The sequence below is a fragment of the Abrus precatorius genome, unplaced genomic scaffold, assembly GCF_003935025.1.
Source record: "Abrus precatorius isolate BTA unplaced genomic scaffold, Abrus_2018 Scaffold8, whole genome shotgun sequence".
Taxonomy (NCBI): Eukaryota; Viridiplantae; Streptophyta; class Magnoliopsida; order Fabales; family Fabaceae; genus Abrus; species Abrus precatorius.
Genome location: NW_020874428.1, coordinates 15,490,795 through 15,513,819, shown reverse-complemented (window position 1 = coordinate 15,513,819; position 23,025 = coordinate 15,490,795). Strand labels below are relative to the sequence as shown.

Sequence of the window (23,025 nt, the reverse complement as noted above, 5' to 3'; positions counted from 1 at the left end):
CCAAAGCTGGGCCAAAAATAAATACAACAAAACCGCAAAACAAAAGCTATACAAAAGTCAAACTAAAAGTCTAAACTTCTAAAATTCATAGAAAATAGCTCCGGACTCCAAATAGCACAATCCATATGTCCAAATGGAAGCCCTAGAAGTAAGGAATCCAATGCAAAAAGAATGAGACAAAAAGGATATCTACAGAAAAAGTTATGGCTAAATTAGTAACTAAAGATCAGAATAGAAAGCATGAACAAAAGTATAGTATTTACGAAAATTCCTAATTAACATGATAAATGCAAAAACATATTAAATGGAAGAATTAAGGGAATGAAAAGACATATAAATGATGCAATAAGACTAAAAATGTGGGAACAAAATATGAGCTATCAGTAACTCATCATCTAATAGTATTAGTAATGCTCCACTGGACGTACAACCAATTGTTAATGAAACGCAAGGCACTCAAGTGGAAGATGCACAAGCACTCTAGTGGAAGGTGCACAACAAGCTGAAAATGAGAAAAGAAATTGGAGCAAATTTAGAAAATGAAGATGTTACTGAGAGGACAAGTTCTAATAAAAGAGGACTAACTTCTGAAGCTTGGGCACACTTCAAAAGGGAGAAAATAAACGAAAAATGGAAGGCAATATGCAAACATTGTGATAGACAACTTGGTGGTGACACTAACCAAGGCACAAAGCACTTATATGATCACATTCAAATTTGCAAGCTTTGTACTGTGAGGGGCCCAAGGCAGTCCATATTGAAAACTTTTGAATAATCATCAAGTTCAATTGGAAATAGGGGTCAATCTATTCTAATTGAAAATTACACATTTAATCAAGATGTTGCTCATATGGAGCTTGCAAAGATAGTAGTGTTGCATAAATATCCTCTTTCCATTATTGATCATATGTGGTTTTTGAAGGTTTTGTCGTGCTCTCCAACCTTTGTTTAAAGTGATCACTCGCAATACATGGAAGGTTGATATAATGAAGGTATATGATGCTGAGAGGTCCAAAGTTATGAAATTACTTGAAAAAGCTACAAGTCGCACTGCAATAACTATCGACATGTGGACAACCACTAATCAAAACAAGGGATATATGTCTGTCACAGCTCATTTCATTGACAATGACTGGACTTTACAAAATCGGCTTCTGAGGTACATATTTATTAACTTGTTATTCTTATCTAACTATTGAATACTTTATGATTTAACTGTGAAGAACTTGGTTGTAATGTAAATAATAAATGAATATTTGTTAGGTTTACTTATGTTCCTACTCCACACATTACTGAAGTGCTTGCTGATGTTTTGTGTGATTGTATTTTTGAGTGGAATTTAGAAACAAAGTTATCTACATTAACGGTTGATAATTGTAGCACTAATGTTGCCATGATTGCCTATATTGTTGAGAAGTTAGATCATAGTTCCTTTATTTTGGGTGGAAGTCTCTTTCATACACGTTGTTGTGCTCACATATTAACTTTGATTGTGAAAGATGGAATGTCAACAATACATGGTTCTATTGAGAAGATTAGGGATAGTGCTTCTGTTTGGACTGCAACACCAAAGAGGGAAGAGAAATTTATTGATGCTTGTCGACATAGTGGTGTTCCTTATTCAAAGAAACTGGTAAATGATTGTAGAACTAGATGGAATTCCATGTATTTGATGCTTGTTTTTGCATTGCCATACTATGATGTTTTTAAGCATTTGAAGCCAAGAGAACCTCAATATAAGTCTTTGCCAAGTCTTGATGAGTGGAAAATGACAACTGAAATTTGTAATGCCATGGAAATATTCTATCGTGTCATTGAGTTATTTTCAGGAACACAGTTTCCAACCTCCAATGTTTATTTTCCAAAGGTATGTGAAATTAGGTTGGCTTTGAATCGATGGGTTTTCCCTTTTAATACTACACTTCAAGCTATGGCTGAAACTATGATTCCCAAGTTTGAGAAGTATTGGGACTCTATTAACAGTGTAATAGCAATAAGGGCTGTTTTGAACCCTAGATTTAAAATAAAGTTGTTGAATTATTTTTTTCCTCTTATGTACGGAAGTGAAAGCACCAAAGAATTAGAAAAAGTGAGAACATTATTGGAAGATTTGGTTTCTGAGTACCAAAATAAGGAAAGGAGGCTTAATCACGCGGTTAGTGATATTGTTTGCACTTCAGCTTCCACATTGACGAATTCAGAGAGTAGTTCAAGGAAGAGTGATAGTTTAATTGACTTTTTGCAATATATTCAAGACGCTTCTTCTAATGAATTTGTGAAGTTTGAGTTAGATTACTACTTAAAGGAGCCGGTGTTGCTTAACCAATCAAATGTGGATAAGTTTGACATATTATGTTATTGGAAAAATATTGGAATGAAATATCCAACTTTATAAAGAATTGCTAAGGATTTTTTTGGTATTCCTATCTCAACTGTTGCTTTAGAGTCTACTTTTAGCATTGGTGGACAGTTTTTGGCTCCACATCGTAGTTCATTGAATGAAGACACGGTTGAAGCAATGATGTGTTCTCAAGATTGGATATGTAGTATGATTAAAGGTAATAAATGATACTTTTACTTTCTATATTTTTATATACATTAAATTTGATCTAACAAGTATATATCACTAGTTCCTTTGAAATTGAAGATAGAGTGTTGCACAGTAATGAAAGACAAAGATGTTTCTAATATAGTGGTAAGAAAATTTGATAATGTTAATTTATAAATTTTATTTTTTATTAACGTTAAAATTTACTTGATTTTTGTTTTGTAAGAGAGTGCAACTTGATTGTTTGAAAATTTCACATGCTGATTAGTGGTGCAAATCATAGAAGTCAAGGATGTGAAATATCGTGTTGTTATATTATTTTCATGATAGTGTTGTATTTTTCCTTAATGTTACAATTTATTTATTGTATTGTTATGTTGTATTTGATGATATGAACAATTTACTTTATTTTATTAATTTTTAAATATTGTATAACCTAATATTTAAGTGAAAAAAATTACCTTTAGAAAATAGAAAAAATAACGTTCTTTTAAAAAAATGATAATAGTATGAAATTATAGTTTTTTTTATTTTATTTTTTTAATGTATTTTAGAGGAAATTCGCGGGGATCCATGGGAGAGCAGGGAATGGGAATGGGGGAAAAAAATCTCCCCATAATGGGGATCGGGGACAGGGACGGGGAAGAACATGAGGTGCAGGGACAGGGAGCGAGGGAGTATCCTCCGCCCACACCCCGCGCGAGTGCCACCCCTAATTCTTAGGTTATGAATGTTAATACAATTTCTTTTCTTTCATGAATTCCTTGTTCTCAATCCTTTGAATTGAATTATTGGTTGAATGAGGGAGAAGTTGCTTAATTAACCCTAATTCGTTTTAATGAGATTCTTAACTTGGTTTGCTTAATTCTTAGTTAATTTCTATGATTGCATAATCTTGGAAAAAAGGGTTGGAGTCTATTGAATTTGTTTAAATCCGTATGTAGTTTTAAGGTTGATTCTCACTTGTTGAATTAATCTAATTCAAAGGAAGAGGAAGAGTGTTAAATGTTGATAAGAATAGGGATAGAATCACGTGAATGAACTAAGGATTGCTGCATATTATTGATTAACTTTTACAATTTCATTAATTGCTTTTTACATTGAATTTGGAAATCAAACAAACCCCCTTTTTTACTTGATTTCATAGTGAATGTTTGTAACATGTTTAATGTACATTTTCAACAAAAGTCATCGGAGACAACCAAGGCTTGCATCCTAGACTACACAAAATTTCTGCATACTTTGATAAGGATTGACGACAAATCTTTATGCAATCTAAGCAATCATCAGATTGGTCGTTGCTTTATTTTCTTCTTTTTTTTCTTTTTATTCATTCATCATCATCTTTTTATGGACTTTTTGACAATCATTCTCCTTTTCAAATTCAAACTTTTTTTTGGCATTTATTATTAACATGTATGATGTTCACCACCTTAAACTTAAGATTTTGCTTGTCCTCAAGCAACTACAGTGATAATCACAACCTCAAACTTAAACTTTTGCTTGTCCTTAAGCAAATTAAAACTCAAGAAAGTTGCATGTAAAAAGGTTGGATTTATCCAAAAAAAAATTTCTCAAAATTTTTCATTCCAATATTAGACTCTTATTGGCACTCTCAATATTTCCAAAGTCATGGAATCATTCAACACAAAAATCACACTCATATTAAATATTTTATACAAAGTCCCACTAAACTGAAACAAAAATTCAACAAGGTTTCATGCAATCCACACAATGCAAAGAGATTATCCAGCTCACAAGATGGTGTTTCATTCTTCACTCATCAATGTTTCTGGCTAAGTGTTTCCTCTTAAGTCATGCATTTTGCCTCACTCTACCATATGTTTGCCCATATTTTCAATCTCCTTTGCTTAGATGCAATGAACCACCTATCATGAGGGCTTTGTTGGTCACAAATGGGGTTAAGTTAGCTTTAATTCTGATTAAGGAGGGACAAAAGCTCAAGTGGGTTTTTAAGAGGAGGGAATTCCTTTGAGTGAATGATTACAATAATTAGAATGGAATGCATTAAATGATGTAGCTTAAGAAGTTCAAGTATTCTTTCACCATGTTTTTCATTTACTTGCCTTATGTGGGAATCTTTCCAACTCAATGCCCTTGCTTTATTTATTTATTTATTTATTCTTTTTCATTCATTCATCATCATTTTTTTAATGGACTTTTTGATAATCATTCTCTTCTTCAAATTTAAACTCTTTTTTGACATGTATTATTAACATGTATGATGTTCACAACCCCAAACTTAAACTTTTGCTTGAAGATAAGTAAAAGTTTAAGTTTGGGATTATGATTATCATTATAATTGCTTGAGGACAAGCAAAATCTTAAATTTGGAGTGGTGAACATCATACATGTTAATAATACATGTCAAAAAAAAGTTTGAATTTGAATAAGAGAATGATTGTCAAAAAGTCCATAAAAAATAATGATGAATGAATGGAAAAAATAAATAAAAATAAAGCAAGGGCCTTATATGGGAATCTTTCCAACTCAAAGCCTTTGCTTTATTTTTTTTTTCTTTTTCATTCATTCATCATCATTTTTTATGGAATTTTTGAAAATCATTATCTTCTTTAAATTCAAACTTTTTTTGACATGTATTATTAACATGTATGATGTTCACCACCCCAAACTTAAGATTTTGCTTGTCCTCAAGCAACTACAGTGATAATCAGTATCATAAACTTAGTTTCTTGCATTCACTCTTGATACAACTCAAAAGAAATATCTCTTAAGGTAAGGAAATTATTTTTGCATACTAAGTTTGGCAAAAAAGGAAAATGTGGAATAGGGAAATTAGGTGCAAGGGTGTTCTAGGGTGGGTGGGTGTGTGCAAAGAAGGCCTCAATCATCTAGATAAAAAATTTCACACTGTATATTCAATTAAGAAACTAGGCAAGTTCTAGAAGATAGATGCAGAAATACATGTAAAATGCAAACAGAAAAGAAATTTAAGGTCCAATTCTCTACCATGGTAAAAGTTGATAATTACTTGCAACATGTAAGTACAATTCACCTTACAAGAAAATATGTTCAATATGGTAAGAATGGTAAATTATTTACAAAACAGAGTGTGATTATGAGCTAAATGGAAAGTGCAATTAGAATATGAAATTGGAAGTACAAAACTGAACCAAATTAAAAGAAAAAGGTAATGGAAATGTTTTTGTACTTTTATCTATTACTGTGCAGGGAAATTAGACTAAACACAAATGAAACAGAGGCAGAGAGATCACCCCACCCCTTTTCATAGAAGATGGATTCATAATTTAGTGGCAATTTCATGCTCCTCTTAATGGGACTAAGGGTATTTTCTGCACAATATACACATAATTCAGTATAGAGAGCAAATATGAGAATGAAATGGAAACTAGAATTTCTAAATTCTCAGAAGGGCTGTGTACTTCTATGTTGACATCGCTTTTCATTCTCAGTTGCTTCAGTTTTTATTTAAATAAAGGGTTGCTAAACCAACAAGGTAATCTTTCAATTATGATTATTGAAAATATGGTCTGAAGCAAATTAAATTTTATTTCTAACATTTGTAATACACAAGATTATAATGATTATGATACACATATATAAGAAATTAAATAAATAATCAAAAAACTCAACATGAATCATACATGTGACATAATAGTACATAAAGTTGTAATTGAAAGCAACATAGAAATGAATTAATATTAATTAAAATACTTTCAATCACATAATAATGTGCTTAATTCTTTTATATGTTCCTATCTTTGGTCCCCTGGTAGTTCTTAGCCATAAGACTCCTGGGTAATATTCTACCTAACAGGATTTGTCAGGTTTACTTTCCTTGACGTTCCCACTGACTTATTACCCTTAACTTTTTATCCGGGGCTGGCCCAAGTGATATAGGACTTTCTTATAATTTTCAATCATCTTAAATTTTCATAACTTTCATATTGTATCTCATATATCTCTGTGAAATTTTACAATTTATCCATAATTCTTATAAAATTTGTCTAGCATAACGGATCATATTTGTTTTCCAATAAATAGTGCCAGCTAATAAAAAAACATTCACATATCATAGCAAATAAATAAATAAATAAATAAACAAAACATTTAAATTCATAATTCTTTCCTTAAAGAGATAAAATTTTCCTTGTTTTATTTTTCTACGTTTATTGCTATATGACTTCAATAGACCTGAAATTTTTATATGTTGAATCCCTATTTGTCTATTTTCTAACCTAATTAGTTCCATTTAGTTTTGACAACTACAGCTCAAGATTTTTGCTTTCTACTATGACCTGTCTTGTGATTAGCCAAAACAACACTCAAAAATGTTAAAATCCACAAAAATTCAAATTCTAAGTGTATGACTGCTAAGTTCATGTTATTTTAAAAATTTAAGGAATCATATTTTAATATCCAAAAAGTTTCATTTCATTTGGTTAAATAGAACTCAAGCTATAAGGTTCTAAAGTTGGTTATTATAGGTTGCTCTATTTCTGACTCAACAGCACTAAGGGTTACTTCGGAAAAATTCTGGGAACTGTTCAAATTGAATTAGATTCTGAAATTTTTATGGTATAAACTAATATATCTTAGATTTTTGAAAAATTTTGCTTCAGCTCAATCCAAATTATGTGGAACAAGTTATGTCTTACACAAGCTTACCTGCCCAAAATCAAAATCTGAAACTTAAACCAAACTTCAAAAATTCATAACTAATTCTATACTAATCCAATTGCTTAATAATTTATATATATAGAAAGCTCTGGATGTCTATTTTAAGTTAAATATATTTTCATAATATTTAAATGATAAATAATTGATCAAAATAGTGTATTTGTACTAAAATCCTAGAAAATTCTGTTTATAGACTTGTTGTTTCCTTTCTCTTCTTTGTTTTTCTACTTAATCTACCTTCAAACTCACCCAACCCACCATTACTCTAGCTATACATAATAAAAACACCACATAAATCATGGATTAAGATATTTAATACATAAGCTAGGCAGCCACACATATCCACATAAGCATAACAACAAGGATAGAACCCTACCTCCTTTGAGCACCAATTTGATTTCAAAGATGTTTCTAATTTGCAAGTGTAGGTGAGCTTGAGAGAAAAGTTTATGGAGGTAAGAAAAGGAAAAAGATGGAGAAGAAAATGAGGGAGAGAAGTGATAAATTTATAAAGAGATGAGGGAAAGCAAAATATTCAAGTGGCCATGATGAATGGAGTTACTTGACAAATTTTGATTGGTTCATAAATCTTGTGATCTCAAATGAGCCACAAGGTTGATTATGAGCCATTGGATCAAGGTGTGATGGATGACTTCTCCACCGTTGGATTTAGGGCAAATAATATTATTTTATTCTGGTAATTTAAATTACTGAAACTATACCGATTTCTCTCATAAGAGGAAATTCTACTATAAATTTTTAATTCTAGTTTACCTAATCAACATAGATTTGAATTCTAATAAATATTCAATTAATTTCTTATTAACCTTATTAATGTAAATTAATCGAGAAAATCCATTAATAGCATAAAACAGACACTTAAAATTTTGGAATTACACAAAGCTGTAAAGGAAGCAATGCATGAAAAGAAGTTTTTGTTCACACGCATTCTATAACTATTTAAAACAAAAAAAACATTATTTTAAATCTATAGACCGCATATGATAATAGATCTGAGAATAAAAAAGAAATATTTACTTGCAAGAGTTTGTTGCCACTAAAGAGTCCACGAGAAAGAACCAAATTGACAGCAATATAAACAATAGGGGTAGCTCTTTATTTGTTTCAATGGTGCTAGCTTCCTTGTTGCTTTCACGTTGACTAAGATGGAGGTATATTTTTAGACTCCCTTCCTCTTGGTTTTTTCATTTTTTCCTTTTGTTCTTTTTCTATTTTCTCTCCGAAGAAGATACTTTCTAAGAGTTTTGCTCCCCTTTTTTAATTTCATATCTCTTTCTTAAAAATTTTGCTACCTCCTCCTCTCTGGATTTTACTTGTATATTTATATGGGTTTAGTTCTTCACATTTTAAAATTTTATATGAGGCCAAGTTTCTAAACCTTTTCCTTTCTCATGTATAAAGTTTGCTTTGAGAGCTGGGTGTAAGTCTGTATGATGTAGTATTTCCTTTTCCAGAGCCAAATTGATTTTCTAAGATTTTTTCTATTTTCTGATAAAATAACCCTATTATATTTTTTGAAAATATTTAAGAGCAAAAATTGGTATTCAGATTTTCTTTGAGCTAACACCGTTAGTTTAAATGGATTGAATTTGGTGTTTTATAAACTATGAACCAAATCTTAAACATATAATATCCAAGTGAGTTGGTGAAGTAATATTTGTAAATACTAAATTCAGTTCGAAATTTTATATTTAAATTTTTTGAAAAAATGAATTTAATTTTGTTTTACCAAAAGAGAAACGAAACAAATTTAGTTATAAGAAAATAAGAAATAGTCTCAACAAAAGAAAACACATATTTGACTTAAAGAATGAAAAATAAAACATTGCAAACAATTAAACCCATTAATTAATGTTTGCTTTATACATAAAGAAGAAGAAATTTAAGAGTTTTGGCCTTTTAAGAAAAATCTTAAAAGCAAAAATCATACAACATAACAGTGGAGGAGATAACAATTGAGAGGAGACATCAAAGGAGGGTTCTAAAAAAATGAGAGAGGGCATTCTAAACATAGAGAGAAAAAAGAAGGAGGTTGAAAGGAGGAGAAAACAAAAGTAAGCAAGAAGAGAGGTCTAAGAACTTCAAGTAAGTTCTCTTATACATTATTCTAAGAATTTTCCACCCATATTCAAGCACATTCACACCATGAATGTAAGTTTAATAAAATAAAATCAATTTCACAATGTTTAAGTAGTAAAAAACATACAGAAAACATACAAATAATCAATTTCACAATGTAAGCTTCACTAGATGTTGGCCTCCCCCATTCTCAGCCACCTCCACCACTCTTTCTCACTCCACCTTTCCTTCTCTTTTTCTCTTCCTTAACCCATCATCCCCAACTTCTTAAATCTATCAATAAAGCCCATTTCTCTATAACACTATTTTCTTAATTGCTCTATTGTTAATATTTATTATTGGACTTTGTTTTAAAATAGAAAGTCTTTGAGTGTTGTTGGCTACAAAGCGGGATTGAGTTTGCTAGACCAGACATTCTAAAACTTGCATTACAATCCAAGTTATCTTTTCTCTCACTTTCTCTATAATATCTCATCTTCCTTCCTTAGAGAAACCTCCCTTAAACCTTAACCCTTCTTCGAATCTAGACTTGCGCTTTCATTTCAATCGAATTCAAGTAAGTTCTTTGGAGCTCAGTTCTCCAACCTCTATTCTATTCTCTCTATTTTCTATTTTCTCAAAAGTACTTTCTTTTGTGATATTTAGGGAGAACTTAATCCCTTAAACAATATCCTTCACAAATCTTTATTTCAAGGTAAAGAGAGTTCTACCTCATCATTAAAGCATAGTAAATATTTTTGTACTCACGAGAGTGCTACGATGTGTTTCTTGATTGAAAATATATGATTAAATATTATTTAACTATTGTGAAAATTTGATAGGTATGTTGGTAGGTTTAGGTGATTGTACTATATTTATGTAATATATGTAATATATGTGATAAGGACTTAGTCTAGAAGTGTTTTTAGTAAGCATAATATTTTTAGTTGAATGATGAGAATGAGATGAATGAGAGTGTATTATAAATAAGAAGTAACGAAGGAATTAATGTGAATAGTTATAGAGATATATTGGGTGCATATAGTTTGAAAATGATTTTATGTAGGATGATGAACAATGTTCGCGTGTGTACACAATCTATCTGGGAGAGAATACTTCACATGACATCTTCTAAATCTTAGTAAATCTTAGTATATTTCATTTTGAATTATTAAAATTAACAAAATAAGTTTTAAAAAATTATTATCCCTTCCTATTGAATTTCTTCTCACTAAAATCTTACAATTCTTTTTAAATTTGACTTAATTTTGTGTCAATTTCACCAATTTTGTTATTATTATTTTTTTGTTTTCTATTTTTAAAATTTAATTAAAATAATAGAATCCCTGTAAGAATAATAAAAATTGGAGTGTTTATCACTATCTTAAAACTTTACATGAATCGAGATAACGTAATCACACTATTGAGAAACATATTGAAATCGAAATAACGTAATCAAACTACCAAAAATCATACATTATGTTGCGCATATGTGGACTAACTTACATAGTGTTTTAAGACATCATATTTATATTTTGTATACAAACTTAAAGAATAAAGTGAAAACGTTAATACGTGAATTAAATGATAGACGTATGTTTCATCAATTTATTGATGTCAATTAATTTCTTTCTTTTATTTTTTCCGTTAGAAATGATCAAAACCGATTGGAAATTAAGACTATTCTCATGTATAAATATTGTTTCACTAACCATTTCAAAACCATCATCAAAGTTTGACAGACACCAAAAGACCTCAACCATTCAAACTATGGCTATATTCCGTGACTTTTGTGTAATAGCAGTGTTTCTGATTAATTCTACTTTAATGGTCACAGAAGGCCTCTCGAAAGATGTTTCGAAAGTATCAAATGGTCCATCTATGGAAATTAATTATGCCCCGAGGCCATTATCCACGTACGAAAAATATTTGAACAGTTGTGCAGTGAGGTTAAACCCAGACTGTGGTGATGAGATATTTTCAGTTATATTCTTCGGTAACAAAATTGTTAGTGGAGATTGTTGTGTCCAGTTAGTGAGTGATGTGGGAAAGCAATGTCATGATGATATGACAAAATATATTTTAAGATTACCCAAATTCAAGACAAACAAAGCTGAGATCTTGGCGAGGAGTGAAAGAATTTGGAGTGATTGTGTTTATCTTGACGTGCCTTTGATTGAACCAGTTGGTGCAGACATCCCCTTGCTTGACCTGATTGATGTTGAATCATAGTTTATTCAAACGATAAATTGTCATCTCTCATATAAATAATATAATATTGTTTATGTATGTTCTATTAAAGTATGTAACATTATTAGACTCATAATATTTAAGATATTATTTGTTTTAACTCTTATTGTCCTCATATATATTTTATTTTATAAAAGTTGTTTGGCTGGATTGAAAAAATACATATCTATAAATTGTATTTAACGTCGACTTCTAATGAATTTTAAAGAATAAAACATGATGATATTTAATATTTTAACTCCCTACTCTTGTATTCAATTAAAGAGAAAGTTGTGCAAGTCATTTAAACCCATTTACCATCTAACGATAAACCATTTCATCCTCTCACATCGCACAACATCGATTATTCAAAATCACGAATATCATGTCTGATACACTTACAAAAGTTATTTTTCTTTCTTTTTTTTGTTTTCTCCAATCTCATCGTGCTCTCAAGATATTTTAAATGTAATGAATGCATCTTTTTTACGACAAAATTACTCCTTCATCAGTTAAGAAATGATAAATGGTCTAATTTGTTAGAGAATGTAAAATATTTTGTCAGAAACAAGAGATACACAATATAGAATGTTTTACAGAAAAATTATTTAAATAAATACATAAATATATCCATTACCTAATTATTTATCCAAATAGACCCCTTTACTGTAGCATATTTTTGCCAGACAGAATTTGGTTCTCAGGGAACTGAATTTTGACTTGAATTTTTTTTTTAATTTTGTTTTATGTTTTTATATAATAAAATAAATATTATTATTAAAATTATATTTATATATTTATATTTTGTTAAAATACATATTTATAATATATTATTCTAATAAATATTTACAAATATTTTATTAATTATATATAATAAAATAAGTTTTATTATTTGAATTATGTTTATACTTTTATATTATTTGAAAATAAATAAAAATAATAATAATATTTATTTTACATGTTTATTAAAATTTATTTTACATATTTAAGATAATAAATAATATTTTTTTATTACATTATTTAATATAATTTTAATTTTTTTAAAATAATATTAATATTATATTCTGAAATTATATTTTTGGTTGTCATATTATATTTTTTAATAAAAAAAATCACAATAATAATTTATTTAATTTTAAATTTGTATAAAATAAAAATTAAAATAATAATTTATTTAATTTTATATATTTATAAAATAAATAAAAGTATTAAATAATAATCAATTTATTTATTTATTTTGAGATATTAATCTTTATTAAAATTTATACATAATTATTTATTTAAAAAAATATGTCATTAATATTAATAAACATTATTAAATAACATTATGTATATATATATATAATTATATATTTAATATAAATTACAAATACTAAAAATTTAAAAGTTGCAATGACATTCATAAAATTAAAAATAACATTAAATTTTTTTAAAAATAATAACAACAAGATAAATTATTGGCGGGAACTAGATGCTTGAGCGATGTTTGGACATGTCTTCCTTGTGTGACAATAAGAACAATTTTTTGCCTAACTTTGTTGTTTTCTAATGTCCGTCTCTATTCTTATCCTACTGGACTTAGGTTGATCCTTTGAAATTCTTTTCAATTGTTGCAACCAGGTCACAACGGGACAACGACGACAAGGAGTCGCCACCAAAGTTTATTAAAAAAAATATTGAAAAAAATTTTAATTAAAAAAAAATCTTCAAAACCAGATTTGGTCTCGGGAGTTGTTTACGTATAAGGAAAGTATTAGCACCTTACGACGTCCGTTGGTTAAAACGGTTACCTTCTAATTAATTGTGCAAAATTTTACTTTAACTTTAAAAAATATTTATTTCACTCTAAAAGAAACTAATTAATATTTTTTTTACTATTTTCAAATTTTTTATTATTATTATTATTAGATTTATTTCTAATTTTTACAAATTTTTTAAGAGATTTTAATTTCATTTTTTTAAAATAAGGAAACACAATAAAAATAATTTGAATTAAAGGAATGAGTTATTTGTAAAAATATTATTCTTTTTTGTCATTTTTTGTATTAAAGAAATATTATAGTAAAACAAAAACTTATTTTAACACTTTATTTTTTTATTTCCTATTTTTAAAATAAAATAAAAAATTTATTTTTTAATTTTTATAAAGAAAATGTGCTAGAAATTAATCTTAATTTAAAATAATTTTAAAAATATTTTAAACCTGAAAAAGAATTTTAAAAAAATTGGACTTGACGAGTTAGGTTCCCGCTCCTACGTATCTTCCGTATGCAACGGAAGAATCAAAGCTACCACATAGTTCTTTTTCAAAAATTGTATTTTAGATAAGTTTCAAAGATTTTCTATTTTTTTTTAAAAAAAAACTTGATTTCTTTATTATTATTTTTAAGTAAATCCACTCCTGCACAGAGTTCAAGTTAGCACACGGCTACTCAATAAACCCTTACGATCCAAGCGACGTTGATGGTGGATCCTCCACTCTATCAAAATTACTTGGCCGTTGCGTGGACTCAAAAAACTCCCCTTTTTTAATAATGAAAAATTGATATACCTTTTAATATAAGATTTTTGCTCGCGAAAAAAGAAACAAACGAGAGATATACAAAACAAATAAATAAATATAAGAGCAAACAAAAATAATGAGTAAATAACTCTTATTCAATTTTGGAAATAAGTTTTTTTTAGGTTAGGATATGCAAAGAAATTAGGAGTTTTAGAATTTATGAAAAGAAAGAATTTTTAATATTTGAAAAAAATTAAATTTTTATAATTTGCAAAATTGTTAGGGTTAAAAAAAATAGCTTGTTTTAGACCTTGCAAAAAAAAAATTTGAATGATTTTGGGTTAGAAAAACAAATATTATTTTTAAGGTTTGCAAAAAAAAATAATTTAGAGTGAGAAAAAAATAGTTTGTTTTTAGGGTTTGTAAAAAAGGTAATACTCGGAGTTAAAAAAAAAATTAATTTTCATGGATTTGGATTTATTTTTTTTAGGGTTTGACTGAAGGTTTTTAGGGTTAAAAGAATATTAGAGTTTTTAGGTTTACGAAAAAAAAATAAGAGGGTTTATCATTAAAAAAGGATTGTTGGAGAAAATTAGATTCTTTAGAATTTTGCAAAAGGAATGATTTTTGGGGTAAAAAAAAAATTATTTTATTTTTTACAAAACGAACAAATATTTCATGTTAAAAAAATTGGGATTTGCAGAAATAAAAATTTTAGAGTTAAAAGGAAAATTAAAAATTTTGTAGGTTTATAAGAAAAGGAAAAGTTTTTAGGTTAGATAAACTAAGATTTGTAAAAGGAAAATATTTTAATACAAATGAAAGAAAAAACACATAAAGGTATGATGAGTAAAAGAAAAAAAAAACAACAAAAGAAAAAGGAAATAGTAGTTCTTACCGAATGATAAAGAGAAGTGAATTATATTTTTGTTGACTCATTTGTGATGACTCAGGGTTTTTGAGTTGACTTTTCCTTCAACCTTCTAGATATGTTCTTTTCAATTGATCTCTAGGACTATGTTTTAACTCTCAGTTATTTCTTTTTAGTTCTTTCCTCTGTTTCTCGTGCTCTCTCTCTTGAATCTCCTCTTTCTCTTCATTTCCTGAGCTTTCTCTCTTGAATTCTCTCTGTGCTCTCAAAGTATCTCCGTAAAGAAAAGAAAAGGTGTCCACCTGCCAAGTCCCCTCCTCTAAAGACCTAAGCTTTCTATTTATAGGCATTTTCTAAAACCCTAGATCCTAACAAAGGCTCCCTTATTTTCCAATGACCAGTAATCATTTTTTTTTCTTTTTTATCCATTTTCTTAAAAATCTACTAACTACTTTGACCATTTCTAAATCTGATTTTACATTTAAAAATTAAAAATTTAAATTTAAATTTTAAATTAGTTTTTTTTATCTATTTTCTTAACCTCTTAAAAAATTATTATATTTAATTTTTTTATTTTTAAAATTTATTTTTGACAAGGACTCAAATAAAATTGGGTATTCACATCAGTTATGGATTTAGACACAAAGTTGGACTCGTGTAAGTTGGCCAATAGTCTTCGTGTTTAAGTTCTCTAAACTGACCTTCGTATACCTTAGAAAGTTGTTGTAAGGTATACAGGGAGATATGTAGATGTCAAAGTTGTAGTGTGTGTAAGCATGAAGCAAGTACATGCGAGCATGGGATGTAAACTTTTTGGAACTTGCCACAATCACACCATATTTCATCTAATCGTACTGTAAATCTTTTTACGGGTCAAATTTCTGTCAAATGTTGTGTTTCTTCGACTAAAAATCTAGTGCTTGTTCTGTCAAAGGTGATGACTCTATGAGTGTTCGCCTTTGACTGTGTATCTTGAATTGCTTTAGTTGTAACCTCTGAGTACATATGTCCAGCATTAATCATTGCATCTACTTCCCTGTCTCTGTCAATGAAGAACTTATTGCAATGGGTGTATACTGCCATGACCATGGAGCAAATTGGCAGGTTTTTAGTTTTCTTCAAGACCGAATTGATTGACTCCACTAGGTTTATTGTCAGGTGTCTCCAGTGTCGTCCGTTGCCCAATGCCAGTGTTCGTTTTTCGCTTGGGATGTTGTTCAACCATTGTGCAGCTTTAGGATTATTATCTTTTACTATGTTGTAATAGTAAAAGAATCTCGGTTCAGTCATCCCATATGCTGGAAAAAAAATTACAATTTAAATTAATATAATTAGCTAAGCAATTGTATAAAATATTAATAATAATATAGAGTACCTAAAAAGTTAAAATTACTCATATTGACGACATCTTTCTTCAATGCAGCATTTTTGAATCGTCACATGAAGTTTTGTGCAATGTGTCTAATGCAATAGACATAGACATAATTATTTTTTGTCCAACCACTTTCATTTCTAGAGTATGCACTTCCTATGGCCTTGTGACGATCCAAAATGAGACACAACCCCTCTTGTGGGGTTACGTACCTCTTTTAAGTTTTTGAAAAAAAAAAAGAACCATGCTGGTTTCACCTTCAACCACAATAAAGGCAACGAAAATTATGTTATTGCGGCAGTCTTGCGCAACTGCCACTAATAAAGTCTCTTTGTATTTGCCATACAAAAATGTTTCATCCACTTGAACAATTGGTTTGTAGAAGACAAAACCATCAATGCATGGCTTGAAGGTTCAAAACAACCTCTTGAAGAACACATTCCCTTTGTCAAACAAACCACTCTTGTATGTCGGTTGTATACTCAATTTTCAGATGAAGCCCGAAACATACAGTTGGATTGCAACCAATTGTCTAGGTAACTTATGGTATGACTCATCCCAATTTTTGAAGATATTTTCAATGGCATGTTGTTTTCCCCAACTATCCATTTCTATAGCTGATTGTGTAACTCATTGTGGACTTTATGTGGGTTAAGATGGTTACGATGGGTGTTAATAGATCAGTCTCAATAATTTTACGAATGGTTTGAGAAATTATTCGTGATCCAACTTGTTATGATCCTGTGAAATGAGTGGGAAAGCACATGTGTGACACCCTTCAAGCTTTATTATTTCCTAGTGTTGCTCTTTGGTGCGCAATATAGAAAAAATCTCTTGATGTTGGCCCACTCTCATGCATCTCACACTTCTACCCATTCTCTCACAAGTCTTGATTTTCAATTTTGGTTCCTTTTTGGCTTATTCCACGAGCCTACACATGTGCACATTTGTAAATGTCTAAAATTACCCTTTTATGATAGTTTTTGTATTTCTAGTTAGATTTTAACCTTCCTAGTTCCATTTCAACCATTCTAATTACTTTTTGAAACCTATTTAGTTCAAATTCAATGGCCATGGTCATGATCCAATTAGATCCATTGGATGAGAATTAATCCACAAATCATTAATCATTAGCCTTATCTTCTAAAAATGCTCACCTTATTCTTTTGGCTTGATTTCATTTGGTCTTGTGAAATATGCTCATCCAGCTGGGATTAAGCCATAAATGACCTTATCCCTTAATCATGATTAGTCTCCCATGACTCTAATTGGTCACATAGCTCCTTACTACTATTCCTAACTCACTTTCATTCTTTACACTTGATTTTTAGGCCTCTTTTTGGGTAATTTCTATACTTGTTATTTCGGCTTCATACTTGCATGTCCATAACCTCTACATATAGGCCATCTATCATAAAAATTTTAGAATTTATCTTCTTCATTTGTTTGTCCAAAATGAATTTCCATTCTAGGTGTTTCTAGAGCTATTTTAGTCATTTTGGTCAAATTTTATAATTTTATTTATTTTCTATTTTTGGATCTTTATAAATTTCTTATAATTTATATACAACTATTCTAGATAATCTAAAATGTCAAATAAAATTCTTTGTATTTTTAATAGGAAGTTGAGTAATGGTATTGAATTCTACTAGTACCTTTAACTCAAATATAAATGACGTCTTATTATTATTTTTTCATATTTGAAGTGATACAAAATTGGTGAAAAAATATACAACGAATAACAAATTATAGTAATAGAGTGCTATAGGATAGACTTGTGTGCTATAAGATAGGGAGCTATAACAGTTACAAACAGCAACCCAATGCAGCAAAAATAAAGCAGAATATAAAACTGATAACAACATTATGGCTAGATCAGTATGCCTATAAAAACTTCAAAATAAAAAGGATAATGAGTTTCTTACGTATAGTTTAGTTATTTATACTGGGATAAAAAACATTACTAGTCTTTTTAGTACATAGTCGGTTATTGATTAATTTAGCTTTGTGAAGCATCATTATATTGAGCTTTCATAAACGACTTTTGTAACTCTTTTTTTTCTATTTTATATTTTATATAAAGATTAATTATTCTAAATTATCTAATTATTAATTAAGTTTAACATATTATTGTTTAAAAAGTTAATCTTTTAATTTGACCCCTAAAAAGTACTGATCTAGCTTTGCCCTAGAGTATGCTACAGACAATAATGTCACACCTTCTTTACCCACTAGATATATCTATGCAATCTTTAACGATAACCGATAGAATTTTGACGCAGTCAGATTGATGTTGATTTTTATTGGTAATATCAAATTCTATATATATTTATGATTTATTTTACCTAGAGTACTTACCTACCTCGCTTATCTACATTCTTAAGAATTGTTATGCTGTGGAGTTTTTCATACTTGTAGATTTTGTTCAACATTTTGCCCTCCACCCACTCCATTGACTCCTATAGGAGATATATTAGTTGATTACATTATAGAAAAATGTAAAGTAAGACTTATTTTGTGGTATATGTAGTGACTTCTTAGTTAGTTCAATTGTGGATGAATGACAATTCCTATCTTATATTAGGAGTATCACATGCTTTTATACATGACTCATGCATAACAATGATAAGTTAGTAACGAGTTTTAATAAGCATCATAAAGATATTTTATAATTCCAAATGATATTTTAAAGTTTAAAATGTCTGATGAAGATAATAATGGTCATGAAATTATTTAATATATTTATATCTAAAAAACCATTTATATTAGTATTATAAAGTTTTAAATTCTTAATAAGCATAATGAAGATATTCATTAGCATTTACTTAAGTTTTTTTTCAAGCAGTATTTTTCATTGAGGGCAATTTTATTTTAGTAAAGTAGTGCATTTTAAATACATTATACTTGAAATTAAAGTGTTGTTATTTTATTTGAAGTAGCACATTATTACTAGCTTAAATTTCAAATTTTATTTTGTTTTGAAAAACTTAATACAGCCGATGAAATCATATAATATGTTGTGCATTCTTGGGCTACCTTATACGTTGTTTTAATATTTTTGCTAAAATATCAGTTATATTTTATTTTGAAGGTAAAGTGGAGTTATATTTAAAACGTCATGTTTATAATTTGTATACAAACTTAAAATAAAGTAAAACGTTAATACGGGAATTAAATGAGAGACGTATGTTTTATTAATTTATTGATGATAATTAATTTATTTCCTTTTCATTTCTTTAGAAATGATCAAAACCGATTTAAGTAAACGTTAAGAGTATTCTTTTTAAAAACATATATATAAATATTGTTTCACTAGCCATTTCAAAGTCACCATCAAAATTTCATAGACACCAAGAGGTCTCAAGTCTCAACCATGGCTATATTTCGCAACTTTTGTGTAATAGCAGTATTTCTGATTAGTTATACTTTAATGGTCACAAAAGGTCTCTCGAAAGATGTTTCGAACATATCAAATGGACCATCCACTGAAATCAATTATGCTCCAAGGCCATTATCCACATACGAAGGATATTTGAACAGTTGTGCAGTGAGATTAAACTCAGACTGTGGTGATGAGATATTCTCAGCTATATTCTTTGGTAACAAAATTGTTAGTGGAGATTGCTGTGTACAATTAGTGACTGATGTGGGAAAACAATGTCATGATGATATGACAAAATACATTTTAAAATTACCCAAATTCAAGACAAACAAAGCTGAGATCTTGGCGAGGAGCGAAAGAACTTGGAATTTTTGTGTTTATTTTGATGCGCCTTTGATTGAACCAGTTGGTGCAGACATCCCTTACTTGACTTGATTGATGCTAAATCATATATAAGTTATTCAACTGATAAATTGTCATCTTTCGTGAAAAATATAATATTATATATTTTTAGTTTGTTAAATTATTTTCTATAATCTATTAATTTATTTTCTTGTAATGCAAGAAGAATTTTTCTCTTTCGAATATTAATTAGGATAGTACAATGCATTCTAAAGTTTATTGCATAAGTTAAAAGTCGACTTTTAAAAATGTTTTACGTTGCAACGGTGTTACTATCTTTTTATGTATGAAATAAAATAAGAATAATGTGTCTTGTATTAAAATGTAAAATTTTTATTAAAAGAGCAAAAATAAAGTACAAATATAAAAATAAAATAAAAAGTCATACCAAGTATAAAGATCAAATTTAATACCATTCTAATCCATAAATCACTTTTTGAATAAGGATGAAAATATAAAAATATTTATATAAAAAATAATGCGATAAATAATATCAAATTATTTAGTGACTGAATTTAGTAGTCAACAAAAATTAGTGGCTAATGGTGACTAAACTAGTGCCGATAACAATTATAATAAAAAAATAAAAAATATTGAGCTAAAAAGTTAAATATACATTTGGTAGTTATTTCACTGGCTAAATTACAGAAAATAAATTAGCAATGGAATTAATGATTGAATTTTTAAGTCACAAAAATTATATATGATTTGGTTGCTAATTCAATTATTAAATTACATAAAATAAATTTTGTTTGCTAATTTAGTCACTACATTACAAAAAATAAATTAGCTATCAAATTGTTTAGTTAAAAAAATATATGGATTCAATAACTAATACAATTGTTAAATTCACTTATATTTGCTTAACCAAATTGTGACCATAAAAGAATGCATAAAAAATTGTTTAATTAGCTTAAGCGATATCATTTATCTTAAATGAGATCATTTTACATGAAGAAAATTAGGTAGAAGAAATTTAAATTTATTGAATTTGTGTTAACAAATTCATATTTGTTTAAACGAATTCTAAGTTAAAAAAATATAAAATTCTAACTTTCCGAATCATTTAAGCAAGATAAATTCTCTTAAACAAAATGTTTAAAAGGAAAAGAGAGAAACGAGAGCAATTCAAGATAAATTTCTTTAAAATGAAAATCTCTCTTCAAACAAACGTTATATGACTTAGAAACTCTTAATCGAAATTCCCCTCTCTTGTTTTCAACGGACAAATTTTGTGCATTTTTAAGTTTATTTAAAGAAAATAGATATCATTTTTGAACCAATTTTAAGAATGTTAATGACAAATCTCTCTTCCTCTTCTCTTCTTTAAGTTTCTTTCACTGCTTCTGCTGCAAATGAGCCCAAATCTCTCTTCCCCTGAATTGTTTTCTTATCCTGTGATATTGTTTTTAATCTTAGAGATGTCTTTAGAGAAAAGGTTTCAAGGGATTGCAACTGCGACAGTGGCTTCAGGGAACCTTTCGACTGTAAAGAGTTCATCAAAGAAAACGTCTCTCAAATTGACCATTGAAATAAAACTTGAAATCATTGTCATTGCCATTTGCATTGTATTTGGAGACAATTTTCGGCACCACTTTCACCACCCAGCGAGCCAAGATATTCCTCACTGTTTCCTATAACAAATAGTAAGGAAAAAAAAAAGCATTTATATTAACAACCTAATTCATGACCAACAAAAAAATTTCATTAGCCACCGATTTTGCATCAAAATTTTACCATAAATTTGGTTGCCAGAAATTTAATTGTGACTATAGAACGAAAATTGGAGATTAGTCACCAACAAAATTCAAACACTAATTGCGACATAAAAAAAAAAAAAGAAGAAAAAGATAGTTACTAATTTTCTTAGCAACCACGGTTTTAGCTATCCACGACATTCAGTTGCTAAATAATTTAGCAATTAAATTTCAACAGTTAGTGACATTCTTGTTAGTTGTTAATTAACATTTTTCTAATTATGTTCCTTTTAAAAGTCTTGGACGATTGACTCATGAACATGATGATTTCTACCCTGAACCCCATATTTATTTATATTTTTTATTGAATGTTAAAAATCATGTTGCCATGAAGTGCATGAAAGTAAATCCCGCTGGTGTAAGAAAGTAAGTGTAATTTGTCAATGTTTTATTTAAAAGATACAGAACAACATAATAGTTGGTGACTATAATAAATATGTTTGACGATTTATTAAAAAAATTCATAATAATCAGATCTATGAAGTTAGTTGCAGATAATACTAAAGATTTACTGTTGTGAAATCAAATGACGGTGATGAAATTACAATATGAATAATTATGTTTTGTTTCCTTCACTTTTTTTTCTTGTTTTCCTTAAATTTAACTCTATTTTATCCTTCTCTAATTCCAAGTGAAACTAAAATTTGCTTTACGAGCATGACAATCAAGCACTAGATATAACTCAAAGGTGCACTTTGAGGAGAAAAACCAAATAATGGATGAAGAGACAATTCCAAAAATCCCTCGTATTATATGTTTTTGCCTGTCGCACTAAGGGTCGCAACAGAACGGCAAAAACATTCACCAAAGTTTAAAAAAAAAAAACATTCAAAAAACTTAAAAATTTAATCTTTGAAATAAAAAATGTATTTAACAGTAATTTACGTGTATGAAAGGTGTTAGCACTTTATAATGTCCTATTAAACAATAGTTACTTTAAATTAATTGTGTAAATTTATTATAATTTTAAGAATTATTTATTTAACCCGTAAGAATAAGTATTGTTATTCTTATTTTAAAGAAAGAAATTCTATTTTTTAAAATATTAAGTTATATAGTTTTAACTCGACAGGTCTGATTCTTGCTTCTATGTATCCTCGGATGAAATAGAAAACTTAAAATCACCTACTTCTATCATAGAGATTATAAAGTTAGTTGATTAAAATTAAGTTTATTTGAAGAAATTTTATTATAAGATT

The 23,025-nt window shown here is 28.5% G+C and overlaps 3 protein-coding genes across 3 annotated transcripts; all 3 read left to right on the top strand.

Annotated features, from left to right (window-relative positions):
- Positions 1 to 508: 508 nt before the first annotated feature.
- Positions 509 to 3,271, top strand: LOC113874300 (zinc finger BED domain-containing protein RICESLEEPER 2-like). The gene is made up of 5 exons (XM_027512535.1): positions 509 to 747; positions 923 to 1,159; positions 1,264 to 2,340; positions 2,458 to 2,523; positions 3,103 to 3,271. Exons 1-5 carry the CDS (start codon positions 509 to 511, stop codon positions 3,269 to 3,271), a joined length of 1,788 nt encoding a protein of 595 aa, XP_027368336.1.
- A 7,809-nt stretch (positions 3,272 to 11,080) lies between these two features.
- On the top strand, positions 11,081 to 11,542 carry LOC113874299 (protein DOWN-REGULATED IN DIF1 11-like). Its single transcript, XM_027512534.1, has one exon. It carries the CDS (start codon positions 11,081 to 11,083, stop codon positions 11,540 to 11,542), a length of 462 nt encoding a protein of 153 aa, XP_027368335.1.
- Positions 11,543 to 19,658: 8,116 nt separating this feature from the next.
- LOC113874298 (protein DOWN-REGULATED IN DIF1 11-like) lies at positions 19,659 to 20,102 on the top strand. The gene has a single exon (XM_027512532.1). It carries the CDS (start codon positions 19,659 to 19,661, stop codon positions 20,100 to 20,102), a length of 444 nt encoding a protein of 147 aa, XP_027368333.1.
- The last annotated feature ends 2,923 nt before the right edge of the window (positions 20,103 to 23,025 follow it).